Raw genomic sequence first — 21106 nt, 5'->3', positions numbered from 1 at the left:
TAGCTCTAATAGTTGTAAATGGTGTAGCAGGGGACACAAGTCCCTGAGAACTGGAGGTCAGCGAGCACAGGTGTGAGGGCCACTGCCAGTTTGAAAAAAGTTAGAAAAGGAGGAAAGGTAGTGTTTTAAATTACCTGGCTCAAAGTAAGTAGAATCTACTTTAATCATGTTAACTTTTTGCTAGTTTTAATTGTGCTGGTTTTTGTGTGTTTTTGCAGGTAGCACTTTGATAGCATTTATTTTAAGTTTAAGTTTTAGTTTTTAATCATTGTTTTTAGAGTAGGTTAACTTTTTTTTCTCCTTCTAGTAGGTGGTTGGCCTCCAGTCACTCTTGCATCGAGAGCCTCCTCGTCAGAAATCCCTCTCCAAATCATACTCTCACCTCAGAGGCTTGTGAGGATTTACACTTTCACACACAATAAAGAGGCCCCCTAATGATACAATCTACCTAAAACTCAAATATCTACAATATATATAAAAAATTGACCTAGAGTGAGTCTGAACATACAAAATAAAATCATTTATTCCCCCCATAAACCCATGCACACAAACATGCACAAACCCAAAGGGGTAAAGTTCATCCCATCTGTAAACATTAATGAGTAAACTTTACGAGTGCTTTACTGAGTGCCTCCTTCCTACCGGGGGATACCGGTGTTAGAGTCAACATTTGGGACAACCTTTTCTAACCTGGATTCATAAGCAACATTCAATCTGACTTTTAGGCACAAGAATCAGGCACAAAAAGGAGGTGAACAGTTTTATTCATCCCAGGGAGGAGAATGATAAAGCAGGCGGTGATTGGAGTTCTGTGTAGTCTTGCTATACTCACCTTTGGCATCCTAATTGGTCACTATGGGATCACCGAGATCAACAGCCCGGCACCGTCCTGGGTGAGTGATGTGATGAAGGATGTGGACGAGAGCCTCATTGAGAAGTTCCTCTCTGAGGTGGACAACATCAAGATTCAAGAGAACCTCAGGTGAGTTGATGGATGATCAGATAAGGATTCTGTCGATTACTCAGTCATTATATTTATTTTGTTTATTTGTTCAAATGATTAAAAAAAGGTGAAAGGGTAGAAAGGAAATACAGTCTGTGTGAGAGAGAAAAAGAAGTGGTTCATAAAAACCTATTAAAACATTCAAGCAAATTTGGTATCCTTCTGGGTTCTGTAAAACATTGAAATTTATCAGTCAAAATAATATATGATGGCCTTTAACACATTCTTACAACTACAGGCTCATCTGCACTTTTATGGAGTCCAAACGGAGTCATTTAGCCTAATAATAAGTTCTTCCCCTGATACTATAACTAGAGATTTCTGGGAAAATGTTCACAGGTCATGGAATACAAACCCCTTGTGGTTTCTCATGGAGTCATGGTTTGTCATAAATTCCTCACAGCCCTTTTAGCTTTTAGCTTTTTATCCTCAACAGGGAGTTGACGAAAGTGCCCCATATGGCCACTACAGCTGGAGATGAGCAGACGGTGCAGTTTATGCTGAAGAGATGGCAGGACCCTGAAACTGGTCTGGACCAGGCCTGGAGAGAAGAGTATATGGTCTACCTGTCTTTTCCTGACCCCAAGAACCCTAACAAGGTCACTGTAGGTGAGTCGACAGGTTGCTGAATGTGGGGGTGGTCACACCATTCTCCTCCAGTTGGTAATTACTATAATTCTGAATATGACAATCGTTTAATTTAACTACAATTCAAGAAAGCTCAGGGTTCAAGGGTGATTAGCAAGTGACAGGTCATTCATAATGTTTTCCAAAAACTGTCTTCCAGAAACATTACATTATAAAATGGAGTGAGTCAATAGACAGAACTCCATGTGTTGTTTTGTATGACCAAAGCTCAATAAAACTGGATTTAAATGATCTGTAACATCTGTAGGTTTGTTCCAGAAAGGCCAAAAGTCCCCCATTTCCCAAGCTACTAAAAAATGATCAAAACCAAAACTTTAGATGGAAGCAATATTTTGTTTTGAAGTGGCATCAGTAATACACTAGAGAACTGGAACCAGTCTCAAATCCCACACAGCTATTCTGATAAACAACTTAATTTTTGTTCTGCCTAACACTGAAAAAGCTTTCACTCCTGTGACCCAGTTTCACTCACTTAGTAGCAGATTAATCACCATGAGTTGTTTATTTCAGTGAGTCCATCCGATACTGTCCTGCACACTGCCAGAGAAAAAGAAAAACCTTATACTGCAGACCAAGAAGATCCTGCAGTGGTTCAACCATATGCTGCATACTCCCCTGCTGGGCACCCAAAGGTAAAAAAACAACATCCCTGTATATCTGAAATTAACCAGGCTGTGCACCAGGTGGAGCTGAGACGTTGCCTCCTGTGAAAGACGGAGGAGGAAAAACGCTTTAAAATCATGAAAATATTCCACCTCATGCACAATTTTACTTAAAAAATGCATAGGATATCTACAGACTCCACGAAATAGTGTTATATTGATACTGATACACTAAACTCATTCAGAATATATTGAGTTAAATTAGATTAAACATTAAAGTGCTTTTTAAATGAGAATAATTTGACAATCTTTGTCTAGGAACCCAAGTGTATAGTGCTAAGCCAAAGTCATCTGGACATAAAAAAATCAATTCAGTACACCATGCAGAAGCCAAATAATATAGAATATAGTCTTATAAGAACCGTCAGTTGGACGTTGGTAATATATATATATATATATGATAAATCAATTGATAGATTGTCTGTGTTTGTGTGACTTCATGTGTTTAAATTAAGTATGAATAATGTCAGTGCAGTAACTGTAAAACTACAAATATCACATGATTTTCACGTCTCACCAGCATGACATCACAAGCCTGTCATAACCTTTGAGGCCCCTTTCATAACTTCTTTTGTCCTCTGATGGTCAGCAGATAAGGGAAATCTATCTGTTATTTATTGTAGGCTTGCAGGAATATTTTATTACCCATTAATGACAGGGCAGTGTACACCTGACTCTAAAGATTATTTGATTGTAATGCTGATCTAAGAATTTAAGATAATTGATGTATTCCTCTTGCACCAGGACCAGGATGTTCCTGCTTTAAAGAAAATAATGCTTTAAACATTAGTAGTGGTGTACCAAAAGTAGATATAAAGCTGGGAGAAGGTTTTGTTTATATTGTATATGTCTATACAAAGATGAAATGCAATTGTGAGTCACAGAAATAATCATAGAGGGGATCAATCAATCATGCCGAAAGAAAAAATCCAATAAAAATCAACATGAGAAACGGTCCTCACTAAACTGGACACAGTAAGTTGACAAAATACAGACTTTAAACAGAAGCAAATGTGAAAAAACAGACAAAAAGCATAAGAGAACAAAAACTTGGGTATTGCACATACCTATATTTCTTATCTGGAATGGAGCCCTCAAGGCCAAAACTTTTCACGTGTTGTATTAAGCACAGATAACATGACAAGTTATGATGTAGACCAAGTTAATAAACCGGCAAAAACCCATCTGTTAAGACACATAAGTCTTACTGTAATATTACTGTCTGTGATCATCTCTTGCAGGGAAGGAAAAGGCAATGACAAGGATTTTAATGAAAGAGGAGGCTGTGATGAGGAATTACAGTTTTTTGTCATGTCTGAAATCATAGAAAAGCACAATAGTCTAGTAAAAGGATTTTCAGGGTGTAATGAGATGATTTTGAGAGTATTTTTATCTTCTTTTACAGACTCAGATTCATAAAGGATTTTAGTTTGTGGTGTAAATAGATCAGTGATCAATGAGTTGTTACCATCAGCTGTGTTGCCACTATCGGCCAAGTGTTGATTTTTCCAATGTTTCATAGGGGAAACTGGTATACGCCAACCAGGGGAAACCAAGTGACTACCAGCACCTGAACCAGACAGTGGACCTCAGAGGAACCATCGCAATCACTAGATATGGTGGAGCTGGAAGAGCTGATAAAGTGAGTGCCACGTTGCTTTAATTAGTGGGTGACTTTTAGACTGTTATCATGCACTGAGTGTTTTGGAAAGTATCATGAACAGAGTCAACCCCTTTTACTGAGACTATAAAGTTTCTGGAGAACATATGTGTTACAAGGTCATTAATTTACAGTCTAATGAATCTGAATATAAACCAAACTTGTCTTGCTGGGCCAGATTTTTCTTTTCAGTACTGTCACTGTGAGTTCTGTTTCATTGTACTGTGATATTGAAACGGAAAACAATGGTAAGAGTTTAACTCATCAGATATTTGTGCAAATGTGCTAAAAGTCTGCAAAATATGCAGAAAATCAACAAAGTGTGTTCATCATCTCAGCTACAACTACAAGATTCAAACTGATTTTCTGTATGTGAAGCAACACATGACTCCCAGCAAACAAGTATATGAAATAGACATAGAAGAACTTAGATGACATTGACAGTCATCACTGAAAAAACTGTGCTCAAAACAAATTTGCCGAAATGGTAAGCACTTTAAACTGTCATGTCAATGTATATACTGTCTGTAAATATTGTTGCGTAAATTTGCATATATTGTCTGTTGCGCCAGTCCTGTGTTAAGCTGTTATCTGTTCTATGTCTGACACAGTGTTATGAGCTTCCCTATATGCTGTACCGAAAGCAAATTCCACCGACCTCGGTCATGTGGTCATTAAACGATTGATTGATTGATTGAAAAGATAGGAGCATTTCACTGTGTTTAATAGCCATCAGTAAGACTGTTGTTCTTACTGGTCTGCTACCATGAGGTTATTGTTGAAAAGATGAAACAACAACTATATGTAAAGCACATCGATGGTTGATTGAATCAAACATTGAATTGATAAAATTCAAATGTGTGTGTCTCATCCAGGCCATCAATGCAGCCCCCTATGGTGTCATTGGTGTGCTTGTCTACACAGACCCTTTGGACATCAATGACGGTTTCATGTCGGACGTCGATGAGACATATCCTCACTCCTGGTACATGCCGCCTTCCGGTGTAGAGAGAGGTTCCTTTAAGAATCTCTACGGAGACCCACTCACACCCTACCTGGCTGCCAAAGGTAATCAAAGAAAACACCTGTACAGAAACAGTAGTGACTGAAGAACTGTTTCTCTTTTATTGTATGTTTGTTCAACTACTGCTGCACTTTGGCTCCAGTACTATATGACGCGGGATTTTTACAAGAAACAAAAACATTGTCATAAAGATAATAAAATCAGACCAAATGACTTTAATCTCTCACCAGCAGATGAGTTTATAACTCATTGTCATGAAATATTTTGCAGAGGAAACCTACAGAATTCCAGTCAAGAACATTACAGGGATCCCTCCCATTCCAATTCAACCAATCGGATTTGAGGATGCCTACATATTAATATGGTTTGTGATAAGACAAATATGCTTGTGGAATTGATATGGTCCAACAATATTTGGTTATTAACACATTTTTACTTGTGTCCATCTGTTATTTCAGTGAACTGGGTGGGATGAAAGCTCCAGCTGAATGGCAGGGAGCATTCAACTGCACCTACAACTTTGGTGGTCCAGGGTTTAAAAATACATCAGCCTTCAAAAACAGGTAGTCAACTGCTTGACAATTTAGGCATTAGCTGCATTGAAATATGAACTATGTGTTTTTTTTACTGAGCAATGCACCTGTTTCTTTAACCATAATCATCATGATCAGGAAACTTTGGGTGAAACTTAAATAACAAAGCATAAGTCTTTCCTAAACTGCAAATATGCTCCAGATGGAGAAAAAACATAACACATCAATGCACCAATTTGTTACTTCCAGTCCCATACATTACTAAGAAGTAAGATGAAGAAAGAAAAAATTTATGTTCAGGTCACCATGTAACAGCTCTTCATTGAAAACATGATATTTTACACAATTTTACTGTGTCTTTATTCAATATTTCTTTAAAAATGATCAAATAAACTTAATAAATCTTTATATATTATATCTATTGGTAAGGCTGTGATCCCTCCTTGTTCTTCTCATTTTTAACCTCATTTTGGCGTCATAGCTTTGTTCAAGATCTGTGAATCACCGCCCACTTTTCCATTTCTTTCAGTGATTAAAATAGATCATGTATAAATACTGATGTCAAAACAAACTCAGTCTTAGTATCAGGCTATTATGGTTGGACTTAAGTGCGACTAAAATTTGCCAGCTACATGCCTAAAAAAAGCAAATGTAAGTACACATGCAAACAAACTTACAATAGAACCATTTAGCAATGAATTTACCACATTTCAATTGTCAACTCCAAGAATAGAGAGTAAAATATATGTTTTCAAATACATTCTATTGGAGATGAAGCAAAAGTGGTGAAGTGGGATATCTGTCTGTTTCTTGTTGTTGTTTCTTCCTACTTCTGAGTTTGAACCTCTGTTCTAGTGATGTGAAACTAGACATCTACAACTATGAAGAGGTGAAGAACTCCTCCAATGTGATGGGAGTTATCAGGGGGAGTGTCGAGCCAGGTAGGACTAGTAACCATGTCTAAATCAGCCATCAGAAGTCATCTGTTTTCAGCTTGTGATCACTCAAGGGCTACTATGTGTTGATGTGCTGTGTTTGATTATGTCCACAGACAGGTATGTGATCTATGGGAACCACAGGGACAGTTGGGTTCATGGTGCCATTGACCCAAGCAGCGGGACGTCAGTCATGTTGGAAATGACAAGGGTGCTGGGCCAGATGGTCAAGCAGGGTGAGGAAATGTCATGGCTGACTGACTGACTGACTGACTGATGGATGAAAAGTTCATCTCTTTCCCTCCTTGTGGCAGGAAAATGGAGGCCACGGAGATCTATTATCTTTGGAAGCTGGGGAGCAGAGGAGTTCGGCCTTATTGGGTCTGCTGAATACACAGAGGTGATTTTTTCAATCCACAAGTGATACACAACAGCAAGCAAAACGTAAATGTAATTGGAAATTGTGTGTTGTCTTGTCTTCTCCTCAGCAATACTTCACCAAGTTAAGTGAACGCACTGTTGCTTACATCAATGTGGATATAGCTGTTTTTGGTAAGAAGTTCTACGTACACCACTAAAATCTAAGATTTAATGCCAAAAGCACAAAAACACATAGAAACATATGGTCTCAGTCTTTAAATTCAGCTTGACGTGCCGCTATTAGCTGAAAAAATTATCACAAACTTCCTAAACTGCAGCTTTGGTAAATACATTTGGACATTTCCAGTACTGATGAATTTTCAGCCATCAGAGGTTTGGAGTAATGGTTTTGTAACTAACTTGTTATGCACAAAAAATCATTTCTACAATGGCTGCCAATTTAAGTTGTGTATACTGACCAGAAGTTTGGTTTTCCTTAGCCAACGCCACTCTCAGGGCTTCGGGGATGCCATCAGTACAGAACGTCGTCTTCACAGCCGCTAAACAGGTGAGGTCTAAAAGCTAACTCGCATGTCAGGTGAATTGTTTTCCTTCAGCACTTTAAATTGATTGAAACTGTTGTCCACATGCAAAGACCCCTCCTCTCCTGCTCCTGTGTCTGAAACTGTCACATGAAAGTGTGTTTGTCTTGCAGGTCAAGGCACCTGGACTGGACTCAACGTCTGTGTATGACAACTGGATCCAATACACTAACAGAACTAGTCCAGCCTATGGACTCATCCCCAGGTAATGAACTTCATTTACACCTTTCTGTGGCAGCAAATGATCCCACATGCTGCACTGCATCCTCGACATAAACATTCTCAAGAACTGTATTCCAACTTCTCCATCTCTCATTGAAGGATTATTTGCCTGATCTGTAGTTTTTTAAGAGCAGTTTCATGAAAATTATACTCAGAAAAGAGAATATCAAAGTGCTCCAGAAGAACTCCTTATCGGCCAACTTCTATACTGACTTCTATACTGGTGCATCTAAATATGTGCATCCATACTGTATGAAATTGTGACTGAAAAAGAGCATGTTTACTTATGCATATAAGTGTCCAAATAGACCTATAAATAAAGCAAAGCCTCTTACAACCAAACTTATAATGATAATAATAGTAATAATAACAATAATGCATTAATGCATGAGATATAAGATACACAATATTTGATGCTTTTCATTTGTAATATGTGGTCATGAAAAAAATGCCGCTTTTCCATTCTAAGTAAGCCATTCCATACAATATGTTCTTGTGTTTATTACCTGTGATTTGTATCATCTGTGTGTTGTTGTGTGTCTGTGTGTGTTTCAAGTCCATCATGCTCTTAATTAAATATGCATTATGTGTTGATTGTTTTCTTTCTCCCTTTGACAGAATGGGGTACCTATCAGGAGCAGGGAGCGATTATGCCGCTTTTGTCCATTACCTGGGAATTACGTCCATGGACTTTTCATATACATATGACCGGGTATGAAAAATGTCCTGATGAACTCATTGTGTGACAATCTAGAAAAATCTGGAGAAACGATTCACCCTTAAAGTTTTCCTTTCCTGTATGGGGAAAAACATCATGCTAAACGGCAGGCTGAAATCTGGCACAATACATACACACCTCTGACTTAGGAGTTATGTCTGATGACAATGTGTGTGCCTTATGTAGCATATAGGCAAAATATATGGTCAGTAGTCACCATTCTAATTTTAGAAGTTTTTTTACTGGTAATAGTACTTTTTGATTTTGCCACTGAAATTTACAGGCCATGGAAGGCAGGAGCATCAAGCACTTCAATTGGTGGTGCATTACACTGGCCACAGTATTTTTCAAGATACATTCCCCTTCCCTGCCAACTGGATCTTAAACTTGTGGTGGATGTTGTGTAGTGATGCACTGTATAGTTTTAAACAGTCTCATTTTACCTCTTGTTTGAAATAAACTGTCACCCAAGAAAAGTTTTTCATGTCAGTGTTCACATGTGAGGTGATGTAAGAACTATATAGCACTTATTTAGTCAATCATGTAATTCCTATATTGGGGACATTTTTTTTCCTATAGACTAAAACAAATGCTCGGATTTACCCTGCATACCATACGGCATACGACACCTTTGACTACGCCTCAAAGTTCATTGATCCTGGTGAGCAATGCTTCTTCTACCAAACCTTTTGTACAGTCGTACCCAATCGAAGTCCCACTTCATGTATTTTTCCTGTCATGATACTGCAGATGATGCTTTCTTGAATGTTACCACTACAGACAAATTGGTATATTTGAACATAAAGCGTCATATTTCCGTCTTACTTCCTCTGCAGTTTTGTGTATTAACATTTCATTCTACCATCTCTTCCTCTCAGGGTTCTTCAGTCACCAGGCCATTGCCAGGACAGCAGGAAACGTCCTGATACGATTGGCTGACAGCCTGGTATTGCCATTAAACTGCAGTGACTATGCTGAGACTCTGGAGAGCTACTTCTTCATGGCCGTGAACCTATATGAAGATCAACTAAAAGCTAAGAACATCTCCATGGGTAAGCACAGACCAGTTGGAAATGTTTCAGTGATGCAGGGGAATATTGCAGTGCGTAACACGCACATTGAAATCTAAGGTAAATGTAGTTCATTTGGGTTTTATGTTTCAGTGTGTCAAATAAAGAGGTAAATTGTAAATTTAATGTTTTTATGGTTTTGACTTGTTGCTTCCATCTCAAAGCAGCTGGAACAAGAGTAACTTAAGACTTACTGAATTCATATTTCTGACAAGGATCTGGATTACCCAAAATGCTTCTCGTAGCAGGAATAATATGAGTTGATAAAAACCTGTCTTCAGGCTGCACTTAAGAACAGACCTAACAACAGAAGCAGCAGCTGTTTCTTGTACTAGCAGTCACAGAGGATTAGAGAGGGTGATATGTTTGCTGAGAGGCTGCACAGCAGATCTATGTCTTGTTTCAGAACCACTAAAACATGCCGTGGCCAGCTTTCGCAGTGCAGCTACTCATTTGGATCAAGTCATTCGAAGTTCAGACCTGAGAAATGAAACGTAAGGGCACGCACATACTGTACCTCTATAAACATATTGTTGTCTCCCTCGCTGTCCACAAACAAAAATGTCACTCACACCTTTGTCTCTCTCTTCTCTTAGGCCACTGAAGGTCCGAAGGATAAACGACCAGCTGATGCTGCTGGACCGAGCTTTCCTGAACCCTCTGGCCTTTCCAGATAAATATGCATACAGGTAAGAAGATGATGTGTCACTCTCATGACAAGATTGACCCACTTGGGCACCCTGGGGAAAAAAGGAGCAGTGAACCTTGCTGACTACTTACACTTATTTCTGATTGTAGTTTAAAATACCAATAGTACCAGATCTCATTCAAATAATTCCTCTCTACATGGCAGTAGCCATAGCCATTGACATAAGAGTTCATCGTGATAGCACATTTCTATTCATTGTTCAGCCGCTGATCATTGTTCGTCTCTCTACATTTCCTTGCGTGTCACCCAGGCATGTTATCTGGGCCTCAAGCAATGCCGGTGAGCCAACCTTCCCGGGTCTGGCTGATGCTTACGCCAACGCTGAGTCATCAGGACAGTCCAGTGACTGGGACAAAGTGCATTACCATCTGTCAGTCTTGAGCCAGGCCATTGGGGGCGCCGCCGATACACTGGTTGATGTCATATAGACAAAGAGGAGGAGGAAGGAGGAAGTAGGAAAGGAGAGATGGACTGCAATAAATTAGGGATTTTACAAAAAAGAGACAGGGCAGAGAGAGGGAAGCTAACAGAAGCATTGATTTCCTGTATGTTGATATTAGGTGATGGGATTTGGTAATCAATGAACAAAGCTCATCAACAAACAGCATGAATCTTTGTGATGTGTTCTGTCTTTGTAACAGGATTGAAAATATTTAAATATAAATAATCTTTTTATTAAAGCATTTATGATGAAACACCACAAAAAATGTCTTTTAAGTTTTGTAAATTCTTCACCAATTGCAAGAATTTCCTGCAGATACTTTAGTCTTCCCTGTTTTACAAAGGTTTTACATACAAACAATGAAAATTGAGTCAAGCAGACACATTATGGCAGAATGGTACTATAATGGTTATTTACTAGGTTTATGAATCTACGAGTTATAAGTCAAAATCACCCTTCACTGCACATTTTGGGCATTATAATGACATACAAAGGATAAAGTTTAAATAAAGTTATTCAGCAGCATTTGTCAGCTGTAAAGGAGATCTGGCCATCAGCACTTTGATATGTAACTGTTCAAAGTAGCAAAAGATAACTAACAGAACTCCAAAGAGGCCAAATCTACTGCACCTAAACTGCAGGTGGATCAGATCAATTAAATATATCTGAAGGATCAGTCTGCAAAATTATGGCAGCATCTGGCAAACACAAACAAACTGCATCACATCAAAATTCAGCATGTAATCTATGGGCCTCAACTGAATCCTGTTGCAGACTCCTGTGGTCCCACCCACCATTTCATTATAGAAAGAATTATATATACATAGAAAGATTTTATAGTGTTTCATAAAGACTATATTGTCTACATTTTGAAGAAGTATGTTTGAGACTAGACAGGGCTGCACTAGAGTGTGTGCATATTCAAATTTATCAATATGGATGATGGCTTCCTGGACTTTCTTTTCAATATATTCTATATTCCTATTAAAATTGTCACATCTGAAAAAAGTGACTTACAGTATCAATATCTGGAACAACTTATTTACATATATCATTTATCATAATTGAGAATAAAGGGGACTAATTACACTACCTTGAAGGGTTCCATTTTCGACTGAGCAACTGTGGCTCAGGAGGTAGACCAGGTCATCTTCTAATCAGAAGATCAGTGGCTCGATTCCTGGCTCCTCCACTCAACACATCAAAGTGTCCTCGGGCAAGATACTGAACCCCAAATTGCTCCCGAAGGCTGTGCCATCGGGGTGAGTGCGTGTAAAAGATTAGATCCTCCTGGTGAGCAGGTACTTTGCATGGCAGCCCCTGCCATCAGCATATGAGTGTGTGTAAATGGGTAAATATGGATTGTAGTGTAAAAACACTTTGAGTGGTCGGAAGAAAAGAAAGGAGCTATATAAATGCAGTCCATTTACCAAGTATTTCTCGGAAAATTAATTCCCAACACAAACCAGAATAGATTTGTTGCTGGCACTTTATTTAAGACTTGTGTGGTTAATAGTAGAAGCAAAAATGTACATCTACCTTCATTTCACAGGGACGTTTGGTACTTTTTCTGTACATGTATATTTAACATACAACCATAGATTTAACAGACTTCAAAGAGAATGATTTTACATAAAAATCATGGCAGTTGTCAGATATTCTTCTTAAGTACAAACAATTCTACAGAAGTAGTACTCATGCACTCAAAATGTTAGTAAAGTAAAAGTTTTGATAACTATCAGCAAAATGTACATAAAATATGAAACATGAATGCACTCCTTCCTCAGAATGGCCCCTTTCAGCATTATTAGTCCAGATCATTAACATGTAAACACATTTATCATTTATCACAATCATTTTTATTTTGCAGCTAATTTGACTTTTTTATGTAGTGTTAGATAGTTTAAAATTCCCTTCCACTCAAAAATATGTTTGACACCAGAAAGCTGATTTCACATTCATCTGCTTAAAGTGGAAAGTTTCTCTGTGCTCATTGAGTCAGGTTTTAAAGGGTCGACCTATGAACATGATTTGTGACATTAAAACTAGTTTGGAAGCTAACCCTGGTCAAACATTCAACTCACACAAGTGTGATGTGGAAACTTGAAGCCTCCAGTGAACATATAACAATAATAATAATAATAATTGTGACTATAGCTTTCATAAATTTATTGGTATAAAAAGTACAATAAGTGCAATATTTGCTTCAGAAATGTAGTTAAGTATGACAATACTACTTATATGTCAACGAATATTTCATTACAAACCTGATGCTTTTTTCAGTTTTTAGTGTCATCTCTTGTCCGTCAAATTGTATCTAAATCAGCCTGTTGTGTACTGATTGCACATAAGGACTATGAGCAACAAAATGCAAGTCGTTAGAAAAATTAACATTAATAACATTTGGCAAATGCTGTTATCCACATCACACCATCAGTCTAACAACCACTGTGCACAATATCAAACAAGTTATAGGAATGCTGTTGCTCAAACATACAGTAATGTCAAGGGGGAAAAAACGTGTTTTATTATATTGCTCTGAGGTAGTGTGTTAAAAGAAAATTACGAATGTTCAGTCAGAAACAAAGACGCTTCTACGTAAAGACTGTGTCATTACACATCTTTTCCTCCTCTTCCATGCTGCAGTTATTCATCTTTTCATCAATGTGGGTTCTCATGTGACAATTCAAGTTACTGCTAGATCTGAAATCTCCTCCACATATTTTGCAAGTATACGGCTTCTCACCTGTATGGTATCTCATAATATGATTTGTCAAAGTTGCCTTCCGGCTAAATCTTTTCCCACAGGTGCTGCAAAGGTACGGCCTCTCACCTGTGTGGGTTTTCATATGCCTTTTCAATTTTGACTTCTCACTGAATCTTTTACCACAGGTGTTGCAAAGGTACGGCTTCTCCCCTGTGTGGCTTCTCATGTGGACCACCGATACATATTTAGATATGAAATGTCTCCCACATATATTGCAAGGATATGGCCTTTCATCTGTATGTATTCTTTCGTGTTTTATCAAGTTTGACGATTTGCAAAACCTTTTCCCACAGGTGTTGCAAAGGTACGGCTTCTCACCTGTGTGGGTTCTCATGTGGGCCAACAACCCACTATTAAATCTGAAATCTCTCCCACATGTTTCACAAGTCTTTGGTTTCTCACCTGTGTGGATTGTCAAGTGTCTACGCAATTTGGACATATACTTAAAAGCTTTTCCACAAGCGTCACATTTGAAAGACTTTTCACTGTTGTAGGTATTATTGTTCATCTTTATCATAGTAGAGTTGTGTTCACTGTCAGTGTGTCTGTTGCTGTTATGATGTCTCTTCTGTAGTGTTGTCCCTGTATTTCTAGTTGATCCTGAGTCTCTATGTTTACCTCCTTTGTGATCTTGGCTCTCAGCTACATGAGAGTTGTGAGAGAGGAGCTGGTCGTCACTATTTGGTTCTGTTATCACAGAACTTTTAATTGACCTGCTGACAACATGCTCTTTCTCTGCTGCACTCTGAGTTTCATCAGGACTCAAGTCCAGAGTCTGATCTCCACCATTGTCACTTTCCTCACAAGTAGGAGTCAACATAAAGGTTTCAGTCTCCTGCTTCAGCACCAGCTGCTCTCCCTCCAGACTGGTGCAGAGTTCCTCCTGTTCCTCTTTAATCTGTGGAGGCTCTGGGTCCTCTTGGTCCAAACTGGAGGTCCTCTCCTGGTTACAGAGGTGCTGGTTACTGAGAACCTCCTCTTCCTCACAGACATGATGCTGTGGGAGCTCTGGAAGGACAAAAGGAAACAAGAAGTAGGTTACCACTAATGTGATAACAGAAAAACATCTGAGCAAATAAATACAAGTCTGCATTTAAATGAATAGGATACAGATACGAAGCTAACTTCAACTTCGTCTTTGATATGATATTATTACCCAAATTCATCTGTTTGTTTTAAGGATATTTAAGGTTTTACAGACCTATCCTGTTTAAAATAATTGCAGGTTTCCAAACGATATCCAGCAGTCTGCGCTGACGATCAATCTCTTCCTCGTAATCGACGATAGTTTTTTGAAAAACTCGGAATATTTCTTCAGCAGCAGCAGTTAGTCGCTCATTGATGAACTCTCTCAGACACTGAACTGAAGACATTGTCGCTTCATTACACGTTAAATATTTAAGTGTGTTAACTCAATACATACATGCAGCTCACACGTCTTGCCTGAGTTGTTTACTTCCGCTGGGTGTCACGCTGCTAAGTTCCGACAGTGGAAGTGAGGTTGCCTTTAGTTCCGCTTTAAAAATTTCGCATTTTCATCAGTGCTTGAGTACTGAATCTCAGCAGCAGGGATGTAATGTTACATCTATTTCGATTAATTTCACAAGGAAATGTGTTACATCTTCTCTACTGCTATATTTAACTTACTGCCGTGGTTCTTAGTAACTTCACATGAAATGATAAACAAATAGACATTGGTGGAATAAGCATTCACATTATTTAACTCACTAAACGTAGCAATAACACGGTGTATAAATACCCATGCAGTCAAAATGTTAGTTAAGTAAAAGTTCTGAGGTACTATTTGCAAAATATATTTGCACCATGCCATGTCAGTTTTGTATTACTTTTCATAAATCATTAACGCACACACAGCATTTCTATATGATGCAGCTAGAAGGGGTGGAGCTAATTTCCCTAAGTGTATTGCTCTATTTGCCTTTGAAATATACTGTATGTAACATCAAATAGAAGTACTCCAACTGTGAATACTTGAACATTGTAATTTTTACAGAAGCTTCCTACAGGTGAGCCTAAATTCCAAAACACTGTTTGCAATTTTCAGGATATACAATATATGGTAATATCAGTCTGGATAATATTTGTTAAAAAGAAAAAAAGTTTTATTATGAACAGAATTATTTGACAACACCATGTAACACATCAAAAAGGTCTCCATTTTGAAGGATGAAAACATAAATGACCCAACCGCACTAGAGGGCTTCTCTGTTTCAACATCAAAGTTCACAATCCGCTCACATTACCAAGGTAGTGTATCAAAGTAGTGAAAAAAAAAACCATTAATTTAACAAAACAGTTGTTCACATTTATAGAAAGAATACACTCACTCACTACAAAACTCAAATTGGGAGATTATGGTTGTGTCAAAAATATAGTTTTGCTAACAGAAGTATGAGTTGTATAGGAAGTTCAACAAAACTTGAAAGGCATCGCTGACAATAAACAACTTCATTACACAAAGATATTGGCACCTCTTAAACATGGTGAATAATTTACATTCAGTTACAAAATTGTAGCCATTGCAAAAGCGTATTCAATTCAGTTGGTTAACACTTGCCCACAGCAGTTTCAGCTTGATTGTTCTTTTTATGGATTGTTTTCTTTTTTTATTTGTTTTCCCACTGGTGCTGCAATTATGTGGTTTTTCAATTATGTGTTCCTCTGTGTTTTGTCCATGAACCACCACAACTGAGTCCTCTCTGTTTCAAAAATACAAAGCTACTTGCTCGTGTGGACTCTTATGCTTTTTCAATTCAGACACATGACAGAATCTTTTACCACACATGGTGAAGAAGGCTGTCAAGTCAAGTCACCACAAAGTGTTTTGCAAAAATACGGCTCCTTATCTGTGTGAATTCTTTGTAATACAACAGTAGGTGGCAGTAATGTTCCGCTCGGTTGCAATTCGCCATTAAAACGAAGAAGAATAAGAGGTTGTTTAACTACAAACAGCTGGGCCAACTGCCACAAATAATAATTATAAGAACAACGTTATAAGAACAAATACAAGAACACATTTTTCTAATGTCGGAACCATGAACACACACACCTGTGGTCGGAACTTATGAGTGTAACATCCAGCGGAAGTAAACAACACAGGAGCTAGTCGCTTTAGCTGCAGGGTGTGTTGACTTAGCTGGGAGAAGTCTATCAGTGCGACAGTGAGACATCTTACTTGTAGTAAAGCAAAAATGTCTTCAATTCACTGTTTTAGAGAGTTAATCAATGAGCGACTAACTGCTGCTGCTGAAGAAATATTTGGAGTTTTTCAAAAAACTATCGTCGAGTATGAGGAAGAGATCGATCGTCAGCGCAGACTGCTGGATATCGCTTGGAAATCTGAAATGGATTTACACATAATAGGTCTGTAAAGTCTTGGTGGTCTCTAAAAACAAAAAGAGGATTTTGACTCAAATGAGATCTCAATGGATTGAATGTAGAATTGCATATATTTGCTCAGATCTTCGTTTTTCTATCATCATATTAGTAGTAACCTACTTCTTGTGACCTTTGTCCCTTCAGAGCTCCCACAGCAACATGTCTGTAAGGAGGAGGAGGAGGAGGTTCTCAGTGACCAGCAGTTCTGTGACCAGGAGAGGAACTCCAGTGTGGACCAAGAGGACCCAGAGCCTCCACAGATTAAAGAGGAACAGGAGGAACTCTGCACCAGTCTGGAGGGAGAGCAGCTGGTGCTGAAGCAGGAGACTGAAACCTTTATGTTGACTCCTACTTGTGAGGAAAGTGACAACAGTGAAGACCAGACATTAGACTTGAGTCCTGATGAAACTCAGAGTGCAGCAGAGAAAGAGCATTTTGTCAGCATGTCAGATAAAAGCTTTGTGGTACCAGAACCAAACTGTGATGACCAACTCCTCTCTCACAACTTTCATGTAGCTGAGAGCCAAGATCACAAAGGAGGCAAACGAGACTCAGGATCAACTAGAAATGCAGAGCCAAAAGCACAGACCAGTCACCACAAAGGCAAAAGTCACACTGACTGTGAAGACAAGTCCACCATGCTGAAGATTCACAGTGACTCTTATACAAGGAAACAATCTTTAAAATGTGACACCTGTGAGAAAAGTTTCTGTTCGACATCAGCATTGAACGCTCATTTAACAATCCACACAGGTGAAAAGCCATATTCTTGCCAGACATGTGGGAAAGATTTCAGATGTAATAGCGGATTGATGGCCCACATGAGAACCCACACAGGTGAGAAGCCATACATTTGCAACACCTGCGGGAGAAGGTTCGGCCAGTCGTCAAACTTGATAAGGCACAAAAGATTACATACAGGTGAGAAGCCACATTCTTGCGACACCTGTGGGAAAAGATTTAGTAAAATGTCAGGATTGAAAACTCATATGGCAGTCCACACAGGTGAGAAGCCTTATCTTTGCAACACCTGTGGGAAAGCGTTCTGTCTGACATCAGCATTGAACGCACATTTAGCAGTCCACACAGATGAGAGGCCATATTCTTGCAAAACATGTGGTAGAAATTTCAGATATAAGAGCGGATTGAGGGTCCACATGAGAACCCACACAGGTGAGAGGCCGTACTCCTGTAACATCTGCGGTAAAAGGTTTTATCACCCGTCAAACGTGATACAGCACAAAAGAATACACACAGGTGAGAAGCCGTACCTTTGTAACACCTGCGGGAAAGGGTTTTGCAACTCGTCAAACTTGATAAAACATAAAAGAATACATACAGATGAAAGGCCGTATCCTTGCAAAATATGTGGGAGAGATTTCAGATCTAAAGATGTATTGGTGGTCCACATAAGAACCCACACGGGTGAGAAGCCGTACTCTTGTGACACCTGTGGGAAAAGATTCAGTCAGACATCGACATTGAAATCTCATATGAGAATACACACGGGTGAGAAGCCATATTCTTGCTAAACATTGGGGAGAGATTTCAGAAACCATATCTTTGCAACACCTGTGGAAAAGGATTTGTCAACACTGAAAAGGAAGATCCACAACAATTAGAGGCCATTTTCTTTCTGACTTGAAGCATGAGAGGAGCCCACAAGCAAGTATTTTCCATTAAAAAAAAAAAGAAGCCACAACATCTTTGTCTAAAAAGAAGAGTTTGCTGTCAACAATGACTTCATGTTTTGTTAAACTGAACTTGTATTTTTTTTTACATCATATTACTGTGTTGCTCATGTGGGAGAAATGTATTTTTAAGGACTGTACGCATTGTTCTTGCAATGTTTTTACTGATTTTCTTCCATTTCCTGCTGTTTTAACTTCCTCCCTGGAGACTGTTGTGTATTTACGTGCTGCATGATTCTCTTCTCCACTGTATGCTATAAAACAGGAAGTGACAACTGAGCAGAGTCTTTATTTGATTCATCAGACTATGTTACTGTTAGCAACAGTAATCTCCCTGATCTTACAACAATCTTTCACATCAAGTGCACGGTGCCATTATTCATCCCACTGTCCTGATATTTCCTGTCACTTACTGTGGTCAGCTCTCTAATAAGAGTGAAGTACGACAAAAATAATCTTAATATGCGTTCTGTTTCTCTCCCACTCTCTCTCTCATTCACAAGTGATCGTGTCATGTTGATGGTCGATGGTGGTGTCAAATTTCATAAATGTACATTCACAACAATATAAGTCTTTGTTTGACGTTAAACAAGAACTTACATAGAAGTTATCTATGAGGCATCCTGCAAATCTTTGCGTAAGTCAAAATTTACATTTACATACAGTCTTTTTAGCATCAAATTCCCTCTTCTTGTGTATTTGGCAGTTCATGGCTAAGGTTTGCTCTGTTAAAATCCCCCAAAATAATCAGGAGGGAGTCTGGATGTTAAAGGTTTCACGGAAGTTACCTCACCAACACAGGCCTGAGGTGGGCTGTACTGTGCACACGGACTGAATAAAATGGTTTACATTTGCTGAAAAGAGTCCCTAAGTGAGGAGGGCATATTCTCCTTAACACAGTCACATCTGTACACCAACCTTTGCTTATGTAGAAGCAGCTAACAATTATTTAAAGATCCCCTCCAGACATGTATTAAGACATATAAAATACTCTGCTTGGAACAACACGTGTGTCTGATATGGTTTTTCCACACGAAAAAGTATAATAACCACATTAAAATCCTTAAAATGGCATCTTCTCCTCCCTCATTTGCGCTAACACAAGACAAAATGTACAGTAAAAGTAAAAAGCCATTTGACAGGTGTGCTATAACCATATGTCACCAGTAGGAGGCGCTGAAGCACCACTGCTTAGCTCAGCAAAAAACAACAATTCAATAGCAGTGAACCTAGGTTTAATATCAACAATATTAAAATGTGAACGCCATCAGACCCACACAAAGCAATAATTTAACAAAAAGAGCCAAATATAGGCTAATAATGACCATATAATGTAGCAAAGTATAGATAAGATTGTTTGCCACTTGTCATCATTGTGGATATTTTGATAATTAATGAAAATGTCTCATTTACAGTAGTCTACAGTGGGGAAATTGTTATATATGTTTATAGGCTACATATTGTAAAATAAATACAATGTATTTACTAGATGTTGGGACCCAGTGGGAGGACTGTACAATTGGTGATTGTAGCTACAGTTCAAGTCTCCCCCTGATGCCTTTGCCCATCACTGCTGACCAGGGAACACCTTGTGCAGAACATCTCTACAAGACTCTGCTTAGGACAGAAGCTCTCTCTCTGCTCCATACTGGCTCGTCACTTGCTGCCCTTTATTCAGTGGCTGAACACCTTATATGTTGGGTAAAATGTGTTTAATTGTTATTTACAAAAGACATACAAGATATGTATAAATAAAATGTTAAATTGTAACAAAGTTAATTGACAACAGATAACCCGTTTCAACAGCATCCAACAATGAAATCACTTTTTTTAAACTCACGGAATACAAATAACTAGCCTAAGTCAAGCATTAGAAAAGGGGTTAAAAAACAACAGCAGTGACAGTAATTTCATCTTCATTCATGTGTGAATGTTCGAGTTATCAGTTGAAAGAAAAATCAACACACACCAGTGTCCTAGTTTGGTGCTGGTAGTTGTAAAATAACTACAGAAAAGTAAAGTACCAACATCAAAGTGGTGGTCAAAGGCAACATGGACATTAAATCCTTCTCTATGATGTACTGAGTGTTCAGTATTTTCTCCTTTTCTATAGTTATTTTGTCACTACCAGCACCCAGCTAGCATTCACACATGAGTGAAGATGAAATTACTGTTAAATTGCTTAGACCTGTTAATTCCTTTCAGCTCTCCAGTGGTGCAGATAGCGTAGGGCCTTGCATTGGTACTTGCATTAGGGAGAGAGAGTGAAATAGAGAGCAGAAATGAATGGCAGCTTTGGATGTAGCTTTCACAAAGCTGCATGTACCTATCACTCAATGACAACCTGCCTGCCTGAAATTAATTTTCAGTATGGGGCAGCATATATTTTAAATGGAAAGCCTTTAGCCCGTGCACAATTTCAGCACAGAAATTTGCATCATCATTTGCATCAAGGCTGACTGGAATGGGGTCCGGATGACAAGCTTCAACACTGTCCGCCCTGTGCAGAACATGCCCAGCTGCACCTGCATGTAATGGCCACGTCGCCCACTACTTGCACTTGAATTTATCCATTTTGTGCAGTTTTTGATATTCATTACACAAAGAATTGTAATATTTCTTTATTTCACAGCTGTGTTTTTGAGTTAATTAGCATAGTTA

At 38.6% G+C, this 21106-nt stretch overlaps 3 protein-coding genes across 3 annotated transcripts; 2 read left to right on the top strand and 1 right to left on the bottom strand.

Annotated features, from left to right (window-relative positions):
- Window positions 1-330: 330 nt before the first annotated feature.
- Window positions 331-10840, top strand: naaladl1 (N-acetylated alpha-linked acidic dipeptidase like 1). Its single transcript, XM_044377421.1, has 19 exons — window positions 331-982; window positions 1440-1612; window positions 2162-2283; window positions 3836-3955; window positions 4849-5041; window positions 5268-5361; window positions 5456-5560; window positions 6386-6471; window positions 6582-6701; window positions 6780-6865; window positions 6954-7017; window positions 7326-7393; window positions 7541-7632; window positions 8268-8361; window positions 8947-9028; window positions 9246-9419; window positions 9844-9931; window positions 10034-10126; window positions 10397-10840. Exons 1-19 carry the CDS (start codon window positions 783-785, stop codon window positions 10572-10574), a joined length of 2232 nt encoding a protein of 743 aa, XP_044233356.1. The 5' UTR covers window positions 331-782; the 3' UTR covers window positions 10575-10840.
- A 1219-nt stretch (window positions 10841-12059) lies between these two features.
- LOC123000053 (zinc finger protein 347-like) lies at window positions 12060-14840 on the bottom strand. Its single transcript, XM_044377490.1, has 2 exons — window positions 14557-14840; window positions 12060-14363 (listed from the first exon to the last, which is right to left on the bottom strand). The coding sequence occupies exons 1-2, from the start codon at window positions 14726-14728 to the stop codon at window positions 13183-13185; spliced, it is 1353 nt and encodes a 450-aa protein (XP_044233425.1). The 5' UTR covers window positions 14729-14840; the 3' UTR covers window positions 12060-13182.
- Window positions 14841-16302: 1462 nt separating this feature from the next.
- Window positions 16303-18724, top strand: LOC123000042 (zinc finger protein OZF-like). The gene is made up of 2 exons (XM_044377482.1): window positions 16303-16739; window positions 16899-18724. Exons 1-2 carry the CDS (start codon window positions 16568-16570, stop codon window positions 18284-18286), a joined length of 1560 nt encoding a protein of 519 aa, XP_044233417.1. The 5' UTR covers window positions 16303-16567; the 3' UTR covers window positions 18287-18724.
- The last annotated feature ends 2382 nt before the right edge of the window (window positions 18725-21106 follow it).

The sequence above is a fragment of the Thunnus albacares genome, chromosome 2 (genome assembly GCF_914725855.1).
Source record: "Thunnus albacares chromosome 2, fThuAlb1.1, whole genome shotgun sequence".
Classification (NCBI taxonomy): domain Eukaryota; kingdom Metazoa; phylum Chordata; class Actinopteri; order Scombriformes; family Scombridae; genus Thunnus; species Thunnus albacares.
Note: the sequence above shows the minus strand (reverse complement) of the source record. Positions and strands in the feature narration are given on the sequence as shown.